General features: G+C 51.2%; 5 protein-coding genes across 5 annotated transcripts; 2 read left to right on the top strand and 3 right to left on the bottom strand.

Annotated features, from left to right (window-relative positions):
* Window positions 1–1,467: 1,467 nt before the first annotated feature.
* Window positions 1,468–2,502, top strand: HRG_11959 (aldo/keto reductase family domain-containing protein; the record flags this gene model as incomplete). Its single annotated transcript, XM_044870429.1, has 4 exons — window positions 1,468–1,510; window positions 1,717–1,799; window positions 1,873–2,056; window positions 2,216–2,502. The coding sequence occupies 4 exons, from the start codon at window positions 1,468–1,470 to the stop codon at window positions 2,500–2,502; spliced, it is 597 nt and encodes a 198-aa protein (XP_044714492.1).
* Window positions 2,503–4,820: 2,318 nt separating this feature from the next.
* Window positions 4,821–5,563, top strand: HRG_11958 (o-methyltransferase domain-containing protein; the record flags this gene model as incomplete). The annotated part of the gene is made up of 4 exons (XM_044870428.1): window positions 4,821–4,884; window positions 4,941–5,080; window positions 5,132–5,255; window positions 5,313–5,563. 4 exons carry the CDS (start codon window positions 4,821–4,823, stop codon window positions 5,561–5,563), a joined length of 579 nt encoding a protein of 192 aa, XP_044714491.1.
* Window positions 5,564–10,132: 4,569 nt separating this feature from the next.
* Window positions 10,133–11,791, bottom strand: HRG_11957 (DDE superfamily endonuclease domain-containing protein; the record flags this gene model as incomplete). Its single annotated transcript, XM_044870427.1, has 6 exons — window positions 10,133–10,358; window positions 10,441–10,527; window positions 10,589–11,056; window positions 11,118–11,382; window positions 11,464–11,575; window positions 11,621–11,791. The coding sequence occupies 6 exons, from the start codon at window positions 11,789–11,791 to the stop codon at window positions 10,133–10,135; spliced, it is 1,329 nt and encodes a 442-aa protein (XP_044714490.1).
* Window positions 11,792–15,942: 4,151 nt separating this feature from the next.
* On the bottom strand, window positions 15,943–16,884 carry HRG_11956 (uncharacterized protein; the record flags this gene model as incomplete). The annotated part of the gene is made up of 1 exon (XM_044870426.1): window positions 15,943–16,884. The coding sequence occupies one exon, from the start codon at window positions 16,882–16,884 to the stop codon at window positions 15,943–15,945; it is 942 nt and encodes a 313-aa protein (XP_044714489.1).
* Window positions 16,885–17,557: 673 nt separating this feature from the next.
* Window positions 17,558–18,048, bottom strand: HRG_11955 (chromo (CHRromatin organization MOdifier) domain-containing protein; the record flags this gene model as incomplete). Its single annotated transcript, XM_044870425.1, has 3 exons — window positions 17,558–17,869; window positions 17,912–17,958; window positions 18,012–18,048. The coding sequence occupies 3 exons, from the start codon at window positions 18,046–18,048 to the stop codon at window positions 17,558–17,560; spliced, it is 396 nt and encodes a 131-aa protein (XP_044714488.1).
* Window positions 18,049–19,112: the final 1,064 nt, after the last annotated feature.

The raw sequence follows: 19,112 nt of genomic DNA, 5'->3' as shown, positions 1-19,112 counted from the left end.
CCTAGACGTAAAGCTACTACATTTCAATACTAATGCGTAACACCTTAAGCCCGGCGCCCTCTTGGTTGGTATGGATTTATTCCGCCGGAGAAGGTCCCTATAGGGCCTAGACACTCTGGCTATTGACGGTTCGATACACTGATGCATGACACCCAAGCCCCATATCATCTTACGCTGCGCCAACCATTCCACTGTTCGCTCCATGACAGACCTGCTTGAAGGTCAATTTCTCCAAGTGTTCAGCATCTATTCCCAGCAACTGAAGCGCGATGTGTCGAAGTTGAAGCGTGGTTGTAGTCATTGATGGTGGTTGGTACGCCGATTGTGTTCTCTCATGACGCTGTTCCTGTTGACGGGCGGAACCCGGGTGTACCCTGTTCGCCCAGGGGTGCCTCCAGCCGGCTTCGAACCGACCCCTCTGCGACGCAGAGGCTCCAGACGTGTCACCACTACGCCCAGGCCGCCCTCTTGGTTTTGCGGGTGTGAGCTTGCGGTTTGAAATTAAGTGGGTCGCTGCAAGGACAGCCAATGAGAAATCAGCTAACCCAGACCAAGACCGACTGAGCTGCTAACTCAGACAGACCTAGACCGACCGCCCGCGAGCCTGAGGAACCCAGACCGACCGCCCGCAGGTGCCGGTCTAGGTCTGTCGGTTTGTTAACCACACTGGTTGGCAACGCGGCGTTGCCAAACCTCCCCACTGCAATGATAAATCCAGCAACGTGCGCCAGACTTGACTTGAAACCCTGTAGCGCTTGCAAAAGGCCACTCAATCCAGCGCTGACTTCAATTCAAGTAAGTCAAGTTTGAGGTGTAACTTGATTACTTGAAATGAAATCACCTGTCAACTTGATTAACTTAATTGAATTGATATATTTGATATACTTGATATCTGAGGTCAGGTCACGTTCAGGCATAGGTATCAACATGCCTCTCGTCGCGAACTGTCTTGAGGAAAAATTGACGGGGTGAAACCGTGCTATGCTCCACTTTATTTGGAGCACTAAAATTCGCCCCACCTATGGGGATGCGATACGCGTAGACCCCGATCTGCACCGAGACACATTTTCTGCAAAGCAAAAACACGCGCGATTTGCGACTTCTGCTGCGCCCCAAGGATAAGGTTACCACCTGCGACTGGTGCGATGGCTGGAAGCCTTCATCACATACCCTACAGCTTGAGTCGATAAACCTGGAAAATATCATTTCAAGTATATCAAGTATATCAAGTTCCGGGCATCATAAACTTACTTCCTTGAAATAAATTCAGCGGTCAACTTACTTGACTTACTTGATATACTTGAATTGATACTTGAATTGAAGTCAGCGCTGACTCAATCCAAACCAACGCCGATATTAAATAATATTACATCACATCGCATCAATCCACGCCAGCTGGCTGCGTAATAGTTGGACAAGAAGACCAGTTAACAGTTCTCTCAGCTGCACAGTTACATATATGCTGAGATGCCCCTCGAAGTTCAAAAGATGGGGCCACGCATCATCCTGGGTCTGATGACTTTTGGACCCAGCCTGGAAGATGGTGCAAGAATCACTGAATTAGAAACATTCGACAAAGTTCTCGACTTATTCCAGACCAGAGGATACAGCGAATTAGACACAGCTCGTCTCTATGTTGGCACCAAACAAGAAGCTTTTACAAGGGAAGCCAAGTGGAAGGAGAGGGACTGACCTTAGCCACAAGGTGCACTACAGTATCACAAGGGGATAACACGGCTGAGAAAGTGATTGCTTCGGTGGAGACCAGTCTCAAGGAGCTGGGTACGGATTGCGTAGATGTAAGTCGTTTCTGGTATCTCACTCTTGAAATGCTGAAGCCAAATTGAAAACTAATCATAACCTGCTTATAAGATCCTCTACCTGCACAAACCAGACCGTACTACGCCGTTCCAAGAGACACTTGGAGCCATGGACAAGCTTCACAAGGCCGGCAAGTTCGTTCGTTTCGGTATTAGCAATTTCACCGCGTACGAGATGGCCGAGGTCATGATGATTTGCAAATATAACAACTGGGTGCGCCCCAGTATTTTCCAGGGTATGTACAACTGCATCACGCGCAATATTGAGACCGAGCTTTGCCTGTCGCCGCTATGGTCTGGACATCGTAGCATACAACCCTCTCGCTGGCGGTCTATTCTCTGGCAAGATCAAGTCGCATGACATGGTACCCGAGCGGTCGGTTCTCGGATACCAGCTCAGGTCAGGGTGGAATGTATCGAGCGCTACTTCCGCGAGAGCACATTCAAGGCTATTCAGTTGGCTGAAGGGGCTGTCGAGAAGCACAGCTTGACCATGATCGAGGCAGCGCTGCGCTGGGTAGTGCATCACTCCGAGCTCAAGATCAATGACGGTAACGATGGTATTCTCATTGGTGTATCAAGTGTCGCACAGTTGGACGATAACTTGACCTACCTGGAGAAGGGACCCTGCCGGAAGAAGTCGTCAAAGCTCTCGACGAGGCCTGGCAAATCTCAGGGCTGATTCACCAAATTACTGGCACGGTGACTTGGACTATGGTTATGACACGATACAGGCTCTGTTTGGGCCTGGCGCGCAGTAGGCGCGAAAAACGACTGCAAAAAAAAGCAAAGCGCGGCGAAGTGAGTTAGCAGATTTGATATCAAGCAAAGATAGAATTTTTCCCCGACTTAGAGTGTTGTCATCGATATTCTCTATCCGGATGTACGTGGACTACTTCGTATTGCCAGATATTATCGCGAATGACGACATGCATTAAGATAAAATATGCTGATGTCGAGAAGAAGGGTCTAAGACTTGATCCTGAAGCCTGATAGCTAGCTGAAGGTGTAGGGGCGAGACAGGGTGAACAGGGAGGTGGCACGCTGACGCGGAGTGTTGGGTGCCTAAGGATTAGTAAGTCCGCAAGGAAGAAGATGGAACACGGAAGAAGGGCAAGGGGATAAATAAGGGCCTATGACAGAAGGAAGAATGAACACACATGCACCCCAAAAAAATCATGCCCTTTGCCCTGCTCTCTTCTAGGAGTGCATTCCACTTTTGAGTGGCGTACTGTCTTCGCAAGAGTTATGAGCCCGGGAGGGCGTGGCACGGCCTGTAACTTCCGGTGACTGCGTGCGGTGCGGGGTTCAATCCCCGTAGGCGGCACCCTCTTGGATTCCCCTTACCCGGGCATTGGCGTGTGTTCGACTCCGCATATTTGGCTTGGTCCAGGAATCCCGGCGGAGCCGTGGTCCCTGAGGGTGTGTTGAGAAGACTGTCGAGGAACACTTGTTGGTCGGAAGGTAGACACGTCGCCAGATACCGTATTAACTCACTAAATTGAGCCGGTCTCAACGTCTGGGAAGAGGGCCAGTGTCTCAGCGCCACTAAATTTAATACGCTACGTACCTAGCTGTCCCGAGCCATCCTTAGTCGGCTCAAATAGAAAATAGGGCAAAAATGCGTCGAGCCGACTAAGGATGGCTCGGGCGGGGACAGCTAGGTACGTAGCGTAAATTTAGTGGCGCTGAGACATGCTGGGCTTAACGTTGGACCAACTCAATTAGTGAGTTAATACGATACTTAGGGTGTGGAAAGCTCTGATGATGCTGATGCTAGCTACTAGCCCCATCCCTAGTGGAGGGCGCGCAGACTATAGACCTGTGCGAGGCTGCAATCCCTGCAAATAAGGGCTAGGGCTGCACCCAGCGTTTGTGCAGTGAACTGGCCCTGCACACCTGGGGTGGATCCTGCCCGTGATTCTGCCCGGTTTGCAACAGAAACCACGGATAATTTTTGCCACCTGTCATATCATGTGGCGAGTGTACGACTGGCCTTATCATATCTGAACAGACATACTGGATATTATCCCCGCCTTGGCGTTGCTACCTCCCCGTTGTTGTCGCGAAGACCATTGCGCCAATCAGGCAAAAGTGGAATGCGCGCTCCGAAAGCGCACTACAATTGACACATATCTTTCAACACATCCTCAGGGATGCCGGGCCATACCGGGATGCCTGGACCAACTGCTAAGTCACCCCCTTTCCAACGTAGTCTCCTATGTCGCGAAGACCGTTGCGCCACGTAGGCAAAAGCGGAATGCACACTCCAACAAGTGCGCTGCAATCAACACATATCTGACCCCGCCTTCCCGACATTGTCGGAAAACGCGGTTGTCAGATATGTGTCAATTGCAGCGCACCTGTCGGAACGCGCGTTCCACTTTGTCGGGAAGGCGGGTATGTGTTGATTGCAGCGCACTTGTTGGAGTGTGCATTCCGCTTTGCGTGGCGCAACGGTCTTCGCGACATCCTATGGGTATCCGTACGCTGACGGGATTCGAACCACGGGGCCTACTCGAGTGTGTCGCGCGCGCAGTCTAACCGGAAGTTGCAGGGTGGTGTGCCATCCCTCCCGGGCTCATACCTGTTGCGAAGACAGTACGCCACTCAGGCAAAGTGGAATGCACTCCAACAAATGCCCTGCAAGTAACGTATATATCTGGCGACGTGTCTACCTTCCGACCAACAAGTGTTCCCCTCGACAGGCTTCTTCTCAACAAATCTGCAACGGTCAATTCCAAATCTGCATTGTTTATTGAGAGCCAACCCAACTAGCAACCAATTCCCATCGCTCACCAAAGATGTTGTCAAGCGTCTTACCGTTCACAGTTAGTTCCTTGCCAGAATAGCAGCTTTCGAATCGTGTGCTAAAGCCCTGGTCTTAGCCGAGATGGCGGTGGAGGTGACCAACTACTGCACTGAGCATTCGAAGAAGGTCACAGAGCAAATGGATGAACTCTGGGACTGGACTTGCAAAATTTTGCCGACGCCGACAAGATGTCTTCGCCATTGCAAGGAGCAACAATGACGTTTCTGGCAGAGTTTGTGAGAGCTCGTCGCAGTACATATGCCGCTTAATACCGAGCTGAGACCCGAGTGAGCTAACGTGCTAGGCAGTTCTTGAAATAGGTTGCTATACAGGTTACAGCGCCTTGGCCTGGTACGAAGGCACTAGAAAAACTAATGCAGAGATCATCTCGCTGGAGGCCGACCCGAAGATGATTGCAGCCTCGCGCAACACATTTGACAAATACAAGGTCAACGACCGACTAACTCTCGTCGAAGGCCCTGCTCAAGACTCGCTGAAGAAGCTGAGCGGCCAGTTTGACATTATTTTTGTTGATGCAAACAAGGAGGGCTACCAAAATTATGTACAATATATTTTGGATCATAAGTTGTTAGCCCCTGAAGGGTTGATCATGTGTGACAATGGTGAGAAGCAAGTTCAGAAATATCCAGGGTCGGAATACTAACCAAATGACTCAATAGTCTTTGCTAGGGGTATGACTATTTCCACGAATGCCAACCCTCTGCTGTCTGGAGAGTCCCGCTCTTACTGGACGGAGAACGGCAAGGCACTTCGAGGCTTTTGTGACTTTTGCCGCGAAGACAAACGCATCGACGTTCTTCTCCTGCCTCTCTTCGACGGCGTAACCCTTGCGAAATGGGTGCCAAGCTCGCGCCATGAAATTATGTCTTCGACTCATGATGCATTGGAGGATAAAAAGGCTGCTCCTTGACAGTCGGAGGGCAGGTAATGCGTCGACTTAACATAAAAGTGATTTGCCGAATTTCGTTGCCAGGATAAGGTCTCGCGAGAGAGGATGCAACCCTTTGTGTCAAGCGATCCAGTTTTCCTGTTGCTCCTGCTGCATCTCTTCCAACTGTCGCAGCTTGGCGTGTTTTCCTCCTCTTGTGTAGCGAGTAGTCCCAACAAAGTTTCCGTCTCCTCGATCTTGGCGTGTTGTTCCTCCTCTTGTCTAGCGAGCATCCCCAACAGCGTTTCCTTATCCTCGATCTTGGCCTGCGCTGCGGCAAGCAGAGCATTGAGCTGATCTAACTGACCGCTCATTCTCAATGTCTCGCCGTAATAGCTGCAGCGTGGACCTCTGGTCATCAGCTCGATGCGAGTCGTCGTGTGGCGCGTCCAGCTCCGGGTCAAGGGCACGTGCGATGAGAGCCCTGCTTAACTCCACATGATTTGAGACCTCCAATGGTGGGGATGTCCGGTCAGTCATGGACACATCTCGATTTGTCGCGTCGCGGTCTGCAGTGCAGCCCTGGGTCGATGGAGGTTGTCCGAAGTAGGCCAAATACACCGACCTTCTGATGAACAACGAGCGCAGCTCGGTCTGATCCGATTCTGCCGCTTCGTCCAGCTTCGGAAGGAACAGCCGGGTTTTATCGCGTTCGTGATCCAGATCGTGGGGTATTCCGTATCGGTTTGGAGGCTGGACGCGCACGCTGGTATCCGCATGCTCCGATGCTTCGGCGAACATCGGAACGGCCGTCGCTAACACGTCAACCACTTGTTGGATGCGCTGCTCGCGATTTGCGTACCGGAACCGCCCTGGCTTCCGAGCGGCCAGCAGAGCGTGTTCAGCGATGGCCCTGTCCGGTGACGCCTGCAATATCTTTCTCACTTTTCCGACTCGAAACCAAGTCGCGAGGCAAGCGAGGCGAGGTCATGAAGTGCACTTTCGTCTGGTTTCATTCGCGCTTTCGCCAAGCGGTCTTTCTTTTGCGCGTCGGTCGGCAGGTCTTGATACATGCGGAACGCGGCCAGCCAGAGCTGCCGCATCCCCAAGTCAAGTCTCAGCGCGGCATCTCCTGCAATAGTTCCAAAGCTCCCATCTGAGATCTGAATCACGCACCGGTCGCTCTGCTGGTTGACGTCCGTAAACATGTCTTCCAGGCGGCCTGCAATGGTGTCGCGTGGTCCTGTATCCACGATTTTCTTCATGCACTCCGCAGCACATGCCAGAAACTTGCGGTCTTCGAAGAAAGCGAACAGTGACGGAATCAACTGTGTGCGAGAAGCGCCGCAGACTTTGGGCCACATCGCCTCGCGCTGTGGCTCCGAATAGTTGCCAAATATTTGCCCGCTTTTCAATCTCGCAAGCAAGTCATCGTGATCTGTCCTGCAGGCTCCAGGAGCCCTACCTGCAGAGCCTTCTGCAGACTTCCTTCTTACCTGGTTTCAAGCTGTATTATCTAGAGACCTAGAGACCTCAACTCGTTCGGACCTTCTTCTCGACACAATTTGCACAAACCAGGCAAGAGTAGTATCACATCGTCAGATTAGATTATAGCCCAAAAAAGGCGCAAGAAGTTGCACGATCGAGTCACCGAAGAATTATCTCTTTTGGGTGTTGTGTACCGGTACGGGGCTTGAGGACGTGATGGTTTTAAGATTTTAATAATAAAGTTGCAGCTTACAGTCCGCCCCAGAATGGGAAAGATATCAATTTACGTTGCTAGAGGCAGCAGCATATAATAGCAGCAGGCTCCATAAGACTAATGCATCTGCTTCAAGCCTCATATATTGATGCGAGAGGTATGATAAATGTGCGATGCGCAATTGCTGCAAAAGGCGATGCAGGTATACTACAGTGGGGTGTAGCCTGATGTGACGCATGCGGTGGCCGGTATTTTTTTGGTGCGGTTTTTGCCAACCTTGCCTAATGTGCGACCGTACTGCAGCTCTTTGTTCCGGCTCGCTATTGGTCAAGTTGGTCAGATTAAGGCCAAAATCGGGCGTCCCAGAATGAGCTTGACGTCCAATCACATCCCTCAAGGTTGGATGATTGGAAGCCGGTGGCTTGCTTCATCAAGACTAGTCGAGCGGTAAAGTTCAGTGATCGTGAAGCGGTCTGGCGATTGGAGAGCGCAATAAATATTGCACATCTGATCTGCTTTTACCCTGTCGCGTCTGTTTCGTGTTTGTCGGCGGGGGGCAAGGTGAACTGAGGAAAGGCTTCAACGTCAAGTTCTGCCTAGCAGAGAGTATGGGAAGTGTGACCAGATGCTACCCTAAAGACATGAGATGAAAGCTACGCAGAGGCTCGTTTAACTCTCCCCTGTAAAAATTCTTCCCCGTCAGAGCTGTTAGCGGCTCGCTAGCAGGGGCCGGATTTGCAGGCCACCCGACCGCGCTTTTGCCCGGGTCCATCGTGGCCTAACAGCACAGAGGAAGACATTAGGAGAGTTCATATTCCTCTGCAAAGCCGGTCTCGACAACACGTCCACACGGACCTCACAGCTTCCTTCGGAACCAAGGAGCTGTGGGTATTGGAAGGCCCGCCCTTCTAAACAACGGTGGCTGGTTGCGCAGGTTTTTCTCCCTGAAGGCAAGCTGCACGACAGCCTCTGATTCCTTCGAGGGTTTTCCTGCCGCCGCTCCTGCGCTATTTCCATCGCCTGGTTACCGAAGCATGGACTGCGACAGCAGCGTTAGCGAGAGAGCGAGAGAATTCTGACCGGACAAAACCAAGGGTTGACCATTGTGGCAATCGCCACGCGCCTGGACGACCCGCTGACGGGCACCAGGCTCCGACACTGAGCGCCTTAGAGCCGATGAAATGCTGGATGGACTTCGGGAAGGCTGGCTGCAGAGGATAGCCACGGACACTTGTATTGACGGGCTTAGCGACAACCTACCGGTGGAGGGTGGAAAGCCGTCTCGGGGATTGAGCCCGACAGCTCGCCCTTGCGAGGCCAGAAGCGCTGGGTGAGGCCTACTGTGGCAGGATTTTCTCGATAGCCTAGCTCAGCACGTCCTGTGCCCCACCGGGACCTGAGCGGCCTTACGGCCGCTGGACGGAAAATACACACACACACACACACACGCAGAGGCTCGTTCTGCCCTGGCAACACTTTGATATCTCGTAAGAGCTACCCGTTGGTCTAAGCGTGGTGGGGCCACGGCAGCCCACTAAAGGTCTTACGCCCTTTAGTTGGCACAAAAAATCCGTGACATCACAAAAATTCCGTGACAGTCGCCTCTCTTTTGAGTACCGTCTCAATTGCCGTCAACGCGTATTTTTCAACCCAAACCAACTTGAGAGGTTATTCTCTATTTCATACGGTATGACTCCCAATGACAATGCCCTAGCCGCCGCGCGAGCCGTCATCGCCTCTCGCCGGCCGCCTAGAGCGGCCCTACGTCGTGCCACAACACCACAACGAACCCCCCTTTCTATCCGCAAAGCGGCTTCTAGGTACAAAGTCAATAGAGGCGCTGTCGAGAGGGCCATCCGTTCTTTGGAAAACCCATTTGCCCGAGGTCAGGGGCGCCCAACTGCGTTGACTGAGGATGAAGATAACGCCCTTGTGGCGTACATACAGTGGATGGAGCGTACTGGTATAATTGGTATTCCAGCGGGAAAGGAGCAGCTTGAGGCTGCCGCAAATACAATCAGGCAGCGACGAGATCCATCATCAAGACCTATGTCTCAGAACTGGCTCGCAGGCTGGCGCCAAAGTCACCCTGAGGTCAAGAAGACTTACTTGAAGGCCGTCGAGAGAGCACGGAAGTCTTTTGAAGCGCAGAGTGTTGAGGAAGTGAATGACTTCTTCTCTAACCTCGACGAGACTATCAAGAAGTTTCGCATTGGGGCATCGGAGATTTGGAATGAAGATGAAGCTGGCATTCGGATCGGCTGCTTGCGAGAACGCGTACACGTTCTGTTGAGACATGGACCAAGACATGTTTAGGCAGCAGTTACAAGTGGTGAGTCACTGGATAGTGGCACGGACGTGCCACTATGTATTGCAGTACGAGATGGGCAGCAAGCATTGATCTTGAGTGGAATAAAGCTCTTGATTCTTCTATCTAGAGAGGGAGTGTAGATGATCTTATATAGATAGAAGAACAGTGGAAGTGAATGAATAACCCAGCTGTTGGGTTGTGGCTGTGTAAAGCGTAGGCAAAAGGAAGGTTAATTGCCTGCATTAGCCTAGGTTGACTGGAAGACCAAATGAGCCTTGGCTGGTAAGGGATTTCCGGTGATCTGCCGGATCGGACGATTCGCCGGATTTTGGTTCCCTTGCATTCCGGTGAAGATTTGAGTGAAACTCCACGAAAATAATATGAAACAATCTCACATTAAAGCAGAAGCAAGAAAGATGCCTAGCAATTCCATTCAATCTACTTCGCAGTCATCAAGCCACCGTGGCCGCTTCCTGTGGCGTCCCGATCGCGCAAGTCCCCGCATTGCGACTACCATCTCCTGGTCGCGCTCGACAGCCAATGATGGCTTTTGGGACGTGAGGAAGTGGTCAATGCCGGCTTTGGATCTTTACGCAACTTAATGTTTGGCGATTTTGAGTGTTCCGGAGCTGTCGTCGGTTCTGGTGGAGCCGAAATGGCGACGACAATCTCGTCTCGAACGCCCGGACTCTTCTCGCGAGTCTGTGGAGCAACAGAGGTCCGGATCCCATTTCCGACATTTTTTCTGGTTCTTTCGCTTGAGCTCTTTCCGTATCTGCCTGTTTTTCTCCCGCTCTTGTTGTCTGGCTTCCTTTGCCTGACGTCTTTGCTCAGTTTTGCCTCCCGCTGCCTTCTCTTCTCCAGAGCGAGAACTTTGAGGTTTGCCGCCTTTGCTGTCGCTCAAACCTTTGTCGTTCTTTCTCCAAGGCCTCTTCTTGCTTCTGAGTCTCCATGGCTGCTTTCTTCAAGCGCGCTTGGGCCACTTTTGCAGGGCTAAATACCTGCGCCGAGTTAGGATCTACACGATCGAAAAGGTAATCCTTCAGAGCTTTACCGCGCATTCTGCGCTGCTTTTCGTGAAAGATAGTCTCCGAAGTCCCTGATTCTCATATCGAAGCAATTCGTTCTGAGATTGGAGACTTTCGAGTACTTTGAGCTTCCGACTGTCTCGGCTAGCGTTTTTGAGGATCCATCGACTACCTTGTCGACAAGTCGGCGCAAATCCCGAGCAGTGGGCTGCTGCAGGGCGAGCGAGTCAACGGAGCTGTCGCCAGACTCAGACTCATCTTCTGTTTTCTCCGCGATCTGCGACAAAACGACTTCAGGGTCAAATGGGAGGAGTCCGGTCCGTTTCCAACCACTTGCGATGTTCTCCGCCGAGAAAGATGACCCGAATGCGTTCCAAAATAACGACCAGAACTCGCGTTTCGATAGCCCGATGAGTCCCTGTGTCTTTGCAGTCCACTGGATGAGCTGGTTGGTGTATGCGGTCGAAAGAGGGCCAAAGGGACACATCAAGGGGCTGCAGCCTGTGCGTGGAATGCGGCGGAAACACGGCAACGATTATCCGATGCTGGTCACACCACTCCAGGAAGTCCATATTGACATGACTAGAGTGTCCGTCGGTAATCAGGAGGCGGTAATCCCGGCCGTTTCGCGCCTTTTCTTTCGTGAACCGGTCGAAAACACCAATGAGCCATTCCTTTCCAAGTTCATGGTTCGTCCAACCCGTTTCTGAGGTTGTGAAAAACGCCGCTTGGTGCTCCGGATCAAACTCCGTGAGCCAGGAGTCCTGAACTTGCCCTGGCTTGCCTTGGTAGATGAGAAACGGGGGTAGCGCGGTCAGGTCTTGACAGACACATGCCAGGAACGTGATCCATGATCTGTTGCCATCCTGCGCAGCACCGATCAATTTTCCTTTCTTGGCACGAACAGAGAATACTCTCTTGGTACGATTGATGACGCCGAGGAGAAAGCCCTTTTCGTCCACATTATACGTGTTGCAAGGCAGGATGTCGTATTTCTCGATTTTCTCGCCAATCTTGTACGATCAGCAATGAAGGGATGGACTTGGGCACCTACTTACAAGCTCATAGTAGGCTCTGTATCTAGAAGCATTGTCTGCTCTCTTTCTTGCGATATCAAAACCGTCGAACCAAGTGCAACCGAGCTCATCGCTGTTACGTCGGACGAAGCTATACGGCCAGTCCTTTCCGACCTCAATTTTGGCGATATCCTGGGCAAAACTTTTGATCATCGGCAGCGTAGGCGGAATCCCACGTGATGAAAGCTTGCGAATATACGCAACAAGATCCCTTTCTTGCTGTTTTGAGAGACGTGACTTATACAAACTGTCGGCATCCCGTCTTGACCTCTGTTTGCCTTGGTGTCGCCGTCGCAGGGTAGTCTCGTCGCAATTGAACTGACGCGCAGTCTTGGCATAGTTAACAGTGTCACACAGCTTCAGAAACTCAAGCGCTTCATCAATCGGGCCATGGTGGTGGAGAAATTCAGGATTGAAGTGGAGACGTGAACTGGCGGTGAATCCGGCGAATCGCCCGATCCGGCAGATCACCGGGAAATCCCTTATACGGCCGAATATGCCTCTAACCCAGCTGTTGGGTTGTGGCTGTGTAAAGCGTAGGCAAAAGGAAGGTTGGTGAGGCTTGTAGATACTGATGTGCCAGTGTGACAGTGCAACATACCCCCTCAGGTTGAGCCTGAAGATGAGGGCTGAAGGGTCAGACTGAAGAAAACTAGTAGTCCGAATCATTTAAATCATCTGATAGTTCAAGAATCGAAGAAATGTCGACGAGGTTGAGGCGTTTGACGAAGTCTTTAAACTTCTGGCCTGGAAGCGGCTTGGTGAGACCGTCAGCAAGCATGAGAGCTGTTGGAGTGTATTTGATGTCATAATGCTTCCGTTGATAGGCTTGCCTAGCCCAGCAGGAATGAATATCAACATGCTTGAGTGCTGTACGGAGCCGTGGAATGTCTTGGGATACAAGACGAATTGTCTGAAGGTTATCACACTGAATCATTGGCTGGCCGTCGAGCTTCAATGAAAGCTGCATGAAGAGGCGCATGGTTGCAATGGTTTCCTTAACAGTGTGAGTGAGGGCGAGGAGCTCGGCTTCAGTGGATGACGTTGTGACGGTATCCTGTTTGCCTGCTTTCCAAATGATTGGCCCGCCGAAAGGGTGAGAATGCATCCTTGGGATGACTTTCTGGTTTGTTTGTCGTCCGCAAAGGCTGCATCAGACGCGATTTCGAAATCACTTGTGTAGTGGGTTTCGAGGGATGATGTTGGGGCGGATATACCTGCGGGTGCGGGATCCGAAATTGAAATGGGTTCCATTGAGTCTGAGAACTCAATTGCGAGATACCTCGTGGCGTAGAGATACTCAATCAAATGGTCTACCGCCTTGGAATGGTGTTCCGAGGGGTTGAGGAGGAATTCTGAGAGTTTTGAAGCTGCCTTAGCTATGTCCGGGCGAGTGATCACTGATGCGTAATTCACAGAGCCGACTTTGCCTTGGTAGAGCTGAATTTCGTCATTAGATTAGGCTGTAACTCATTTGTGGGGAAAGGGACGCCTTTGACTTCATCGAGCTGTCTGAGACCGTATTTCTGAACGATCTTCTCGATGTAGGAATCTTGGCAGAGCCATAGCTTCCTATTAGGCCTATCGCGAAGGACGCGAATTCCCAGGAACCATTGGAGCTCTCCTTGGTCCGTCATGGCGAACTTGGCTCGAAGGGCTGCTGCTAGCTGATCTGCTGCAGCTGTATTTGCTTTCCAGTAGAGGAAGACTATGTCATCAACGAAGAAGAAGACAGTGAGCCAGTCGTTCTGGAAGATACAAGGTTCGTCAGGGCATTGGGTTAGTCCGAGGTCTTCAAAGGCTGCTGTGAGATCTTTCTGCCAAAGAAGAGGGACCTTCGTAACCCGTACAAAGCTCTGTTGAGTCTAAGTACCCATCCGATTCGCATGAAGCCGTCGGGGAACCGGACGAAGATGACTTCATCCTTATCAAGGAGGCTGTTTGTGAATGCGTTGACCGCGTCGAGTTGCCTAGTCTCGAGGTCAAATTTGGCTGTGATAGCCATCAGAATGCGAAAGGAGCGGCCTGCAAGGGTTGCTGCATAGGTGTCTTTGTCTCCTAGCAATTGCAAGTCTCCGCGGACGCAGATTCGGGCTTTGAACTTGATGAGGAACCCGTGCTTGTTGAACTTATATTTAAACACCCAGGTCAGGGTATAACACGGCCTACGGCTTCGGCCTGTGGAATCAGGTGAACGTTCTTCTCTGTTGGAGGATCTCCATTCGACGTTTCCGGCTTCTTTGAACTGTGGTCCAAAGGATGATTCTTGAGGTCTCTCCAGGTCTTGGGTTCAGGAGGAAGGATCTTTGATGAAGCTTTTCTTCTCTGCCGAGAAAGAAGCTGCTATGAAAGCGTCCTGTTGTGAGAGCTGAGAATGCTCCGTGCTTTCGAGGTTGTGGGGGTCTTTGTGACCTGCGAGGTTGCGGCGCTGCGGCTGCTGGCTGCCGACTTAGTGGTGTGAGTTGAAGAGAATCTGGTGGAGAATCTCTCGTGGGAGCAGGAGATGGATAGGGATTCTGATCCGTGTCCTTATGATCAAATGGTTCATCGGTTTGAACCACGATGGTGTCATCGGGCTGAACTTCAGTAGGCGATTCAGGGGTCTGAGTGATATTTTCGCTGATTTCCTCGTAGTCAGATTCGTCTTCAATATGAGCTGGAAGTTGAACTTCTAGACGTGAATGCTCCTGATCAGATGGTTCTGATAGGTCCGGGTCGTAGAAAGAGTCCTCAGTGAATTTGACATCACGAACTCGTCTGATTTCATCTCGGAAGGAATCCAAATGCGGAAGATGTTAGTAGAATCGTAGCCGACAAGGTAGCCGACTTCGGCGTGAGGAGAGGTCTTAAGATCCTTCTTCTGGGTGTTGTTTAGAGCCCGAACTGTCAAAGGATAGGCTTTACAACCATATGCTTTGAGGAAGGTGGTGTCTGGCTTGATGTGACCCTGAAGGTATCCTGTATCCTTCTTTTCGTCAAGGAGCCATTGATGAAGCTTCTCGAACGGGGTTTTCCAGTCAGAGGATTGCTGGGGCGATCTGTTGTGAAGGAAGGCTGCGGCGTTCCAAGTTTCTGGCCACAAATCATGGGGAAGATTCGCTCCTATTTGCATAGTGCGAGACTTGGTGGATATTACCCCCCCAGATCGTTCAGCTGATCCATTCTGTGCGGGTGTGTAGGGAGCAGAAGGCTCATCCTTGATGCCTTCGTGTGTGATCCATTCATCGTAGGCTGTCTGTAGCCCAGGATCGTTGTCCCTGTGGATGATGCAGACTTGTAGCTTCCATTGACGGAAAATGAAGGCAGCGAATGCTTTGAGAGCACCCATGAGGGACTCTTGCGTGGTGTCGTTGAGAGGATAGACGAAAATCATGCCTGTAAAATCGTCTGTGACCAAAAGGGCGGCTCTCTTCCCGTTGAAGGAAGGGTGATGACTGAAGATATCTATGTAGATTCTCCAGAAGGGTCGCGGCGCCTTCGTCTGTGGTTTCCGTCTCGAAACAAGCCGTTTTGCTTTGCCTAGGGAGCAAGCTTCGCAGTCAAATTGCAATGGGCCTTTGATCTTGCATCCGAGAGTGTTTTCAACAGCGTGTTGAAGTGCATCAGCGTTCAAGTGGCCTAGTCGCTTGTGCCAAAGGCTGGCTTCTGCTGACTGCAATGTGCGCGGGCTTGAAGAGGCTGCAAATGATGATTTTGGGAGTTCATTGTACTCAAGAACGGGCTGACGATGCACACGCTTTGTGATGCATATGATTGTACCGTCATCTTGCTTGAATACCTTTCCTGAAGCAGGATCCCAATTGTATCCCTTTGAATGAAGAGGTCGAGCGAGGCAACGTTGGTATGGAAGTTCGGGATGTATGCCACGTTGTTGAGCTGAAATAGCCCACCTGTGATACGTAGCATTACAGTGCCGTAACCAAGAATACATAGCTGTGAGTCGCCTGCGAAAAGTTCTTCTGGTTGATCAAGGGGAACGTAGTTGGAAAACCGGGATTCGTTATTGCAGATGTGCGTATCGGATCCGGAATCCAGGATAAATGAGTCTCGAAGAGGATATGGAGCCTTTAAAGTTGAAAAGCTCGTGCGATGAGTGAGTGGAGTAGGGAATGAATCCGGCGTAGGGGCAGGCTCGTGATCAGATGCTTCTTCCATCGGAAGTCCTGCAAATGCTGCACCTTTGAGGGGGTTCTTCCTTCTTGTCCGACTCCAGGAGAGTGCCAGTGCGGTCCAAGATAGTATCAACTTTGCGTTTCAAATCAATGTTGGACTCAAGCTTATCTCTGATCTTCTTGAGGGCGGGTTCATGAGGGGACCCATCCTTCTGGTCTGATCGTTTTGTCGAGGTAGAAACATTTATTGATTGAGTGGAATTTGTTACCACAAACGCAACGGTTCTCCTTCTTCTCATCGTCTGAAGTAGGCTTCTGCTTCCCATCTTTGTCACGGCCTTGGAAGCCAGCTGGAAATGCTCCGCCTTTATCATTGTTGCCCTTGGAACCGGCATTCTTAATGCGGTGGGCGCGTTCGAAGATCTCAGAGATTTTAATGCCGTCTGGGAAGTGGTCCTTCCAGTCGGGTTTTCCGGTGACAGCTTCATCCTCCATTTTGTTGATCCAGTAGTCAGTGAATGGTTCGTTGATGGATGAGACTGCCTGAAGAAAGTCTTGAGTAGGGCGGAGACCCTGTGTGTCAGGGAGCCCTAGTTTCTTGGCTTCGGTGAGGGTCTTCTGCCACTTCGTGACCCAGGTCTCAATCTCGGACCTGTCAGGGGCTCGAAGAACGGCTCGGTAACGTTCCAAGACTTCTCTCTCAAGGGCCCAGTCAGTCGGTGCGACTCTGGCTTGGAGGAGAGATAGTTGCTTGGCAACGTCATGTTCGTCAGCAATTGTGCTGTAGTAATTGCCGATATGCTTGACGATGTGTTCTTGAAGGCTGGCGAGGGCCTTCGTGTTGTCCCGATAGGTTTGGAGCCTAGATCGGTATGATGTGTGAAGATATTCCAATCGACGGAATTCTTCTGAGGTTAGAGCACCAAGATCAGATGCTTGGGCGTTCACCTGGATGTGTGTAGGCTCTGATGGCCTTACAATGGTTGATTTGTCGTCATTCGCAGGGTCCACAAACTCCCAGATGTTATGAGATGTGGCGAATTTCTGGATGACGGAAATCCATTGTTTCCAGTCACAAGGTCCGTTGAGAATGATGACCTTGGAAGAGCTCTCGTGATCAGATGATTGAGCCATCTTGTCGTCGCGTGATGATGCGAAGTGGAAGCGATACCGTGAAAATAATATAATCACCCAGTTGTGCAAACCGGGCTCATAACTATTGCAGTACGAGATGGGCAGCAAGCATTGATCTTGAGTGGAATAAAGCTCTTGATTCTTCTATCTAGAGAGGGAGTGTAGATGATCTTATATAGATAGAAGAACAGTGGAAGTGAATGAATAACCCAGCTGTTGGGTTGTGGCTGTGTAAAGCGTAGGCAAAAGGAAGGTTAATTGCCTGCATTAGCCTAGGTTGACTGGAAGACCAAATGAGCCTTGGCTGGTATACGGCCGAATATGCCTCTAACCCAGCTGTTGGGTTGTGGCTGTGTAAAGCGTAGGCAAAAGGAAGGTTGGTGAGGCTTGTAGATACTGATGTGCCAGTGTGACAGTGCAACACTATGTATATATGTATGTTGAGAGCTGTCAGACAGAATTGAATAGAAGTAAGTGTCACGGCACCAGGAAGTGGCCAGATAACCTTGTTGATCTATGAAGAGAGGAAGAACTAGTAGCCAGGAGGTCTACGTGTATATAAGGCGTAGCACGTGACATGACACGTGATACGTGATGGGTACTGTGACAGTACTCCCCCTCTAAAATCGATTTGGTCCCCAAATCGTCAAACCAGTTGAAAAGACAAGCATCGTTAGGGCGCAGTGCGGGGGCGACTTCGGCGTGGCCGTGCGGGGGCGTCTGTTGCCCAAGCAGGGGGGCCAGGCTTTTCTGGGTTTCGTTCGTGGAAGCGTTTTACGGCTCCCTCGCATCCCTTCAGGTCATCCTCCGGCTGCCAGGTTGGCTCGTCGTGGTGCTTCCATTTTATCAGGTAGGTCAGTCCATGCTCGGGATCCTCGTCGTGTACGTCTAGGATCTTCTCGAATTCCCATTTTTCCTCAATGTTGCCGTCGTCGTCTCGTTCCGCGACGCGGCCAGCAACATTGCGTCGTTCATCGGCGTTGATCTGGGCTTGGCCTGGTATCGACTCAGGGTGCCAAAGGCGTACTTTTGACGTGTGGAAAGACTTATTGACTCGGATATGCTGAGGCAGGTCTACAACGACCGCACCGCGGTAGGCTTCAAGAACTGGGTAGGGTCCATCCCACTTGTCATCCACTTCTTCTTTGGCCTGTTGGTTTTCATGTTTTCAAGGGATACTATTACCATATCGCCTTTTGAAACAGGGGCCCTCATCGCGCCTTGTGTTAGCATTATCTTCGTACCGTTGCTGTGAGATGCGGGCTAGGGCCTTGAGCTGCGTGAGAATACGGTCAAAACGTCCTGCAATTGCGTCTGCGCGTAGGAACTCCTTCTTTGCCAGCGGTGAGAGGGTTGAGGGCTGGGGTCCGGGAGGTTCAATTCCTAGGCGTGGGTTGAATCCGTAGTTTGCGAAGAACGGGGAGATGCCAGTGGTCTCGTTTACTTGATTGTTTGTTGCAAACTCGGCAGGGTAGCCAATCCACCCAGTCGTCCTGTGTGAAGCTCACAAATCCTCTGAGATACTTGTTCATTGCGGCGTTAACGATCTCAGTCTGACCGTCAGTCTCAGGGTGCCATGCAGAGCTTGGTCTCAGGGTCGTATTAAGGCGTGTGCTTAGGCGTTTCCAGAAGTCTGAAACGAACTGGGTCCCTCTATCGGAGACGATTGTGTCAGGGGCGCCGTGCAGCCTATAGACAGTCTGAACAAATGCTTCTACCAGTTCCTCTGTAGAAAGGCCAGTAACTGGGATGAAGTGACGCATCTTTGTGAGACGATCAACTACAACAAGGACATTCTCGTACGTCTTGCCGTTTCGGAGGCATTTCGGAAGCGTTGTGACATAATCGATAGAGATATCCGCCCACGGGCGAACAGGCAGTTCAAGGGGCTTCAGGAATCCGGGCGGGGACGAGCGGGGGGTTTTCGTGCGGAGGCAGAGGGCGCAGTCTTTAACAAACGTAGCGGTGAATTGTGAAATCCCAGGCCACCAGTAGGTCCGGTTCAACAGGTCTAGGGTTTTTATCCTGCCTGGGTGACCGGCAGGGCCGCTGCTGTGAGACCTGTGGACGACTTCGAGGCGGAGGTTGGGGGCGTTCGGGATAAAGAGGCGTTTGCGGAAAAAGATCCTTCCGTCAACCAATTGGCACTCAGACATATCGCATCGTAGGAGCTTGCGTATATTCTCCGGCCATCGTCGGGTCTCTGGGTCGTGTAACGCAGCGATCAT

Source organism: Hirsutella rhossiliensis (genome assembly GCF_020360975.1).
Source record: "Hirsutella rhossiliensis strain HR02 chromosome Unknown scaffold00030, whole genome shotgun sequence".
NCBI classification, from domain to species: Eukaryota; Fungi; Ascomycota; class Sordariomycetes; order Hypocreales; family Ophiocordycipitaceae; genus Hirsutella; species Hirsutella rhossiliensis.
This window is presented reverse-complemented; position numbering and strand designations above follow the sequence as displayed.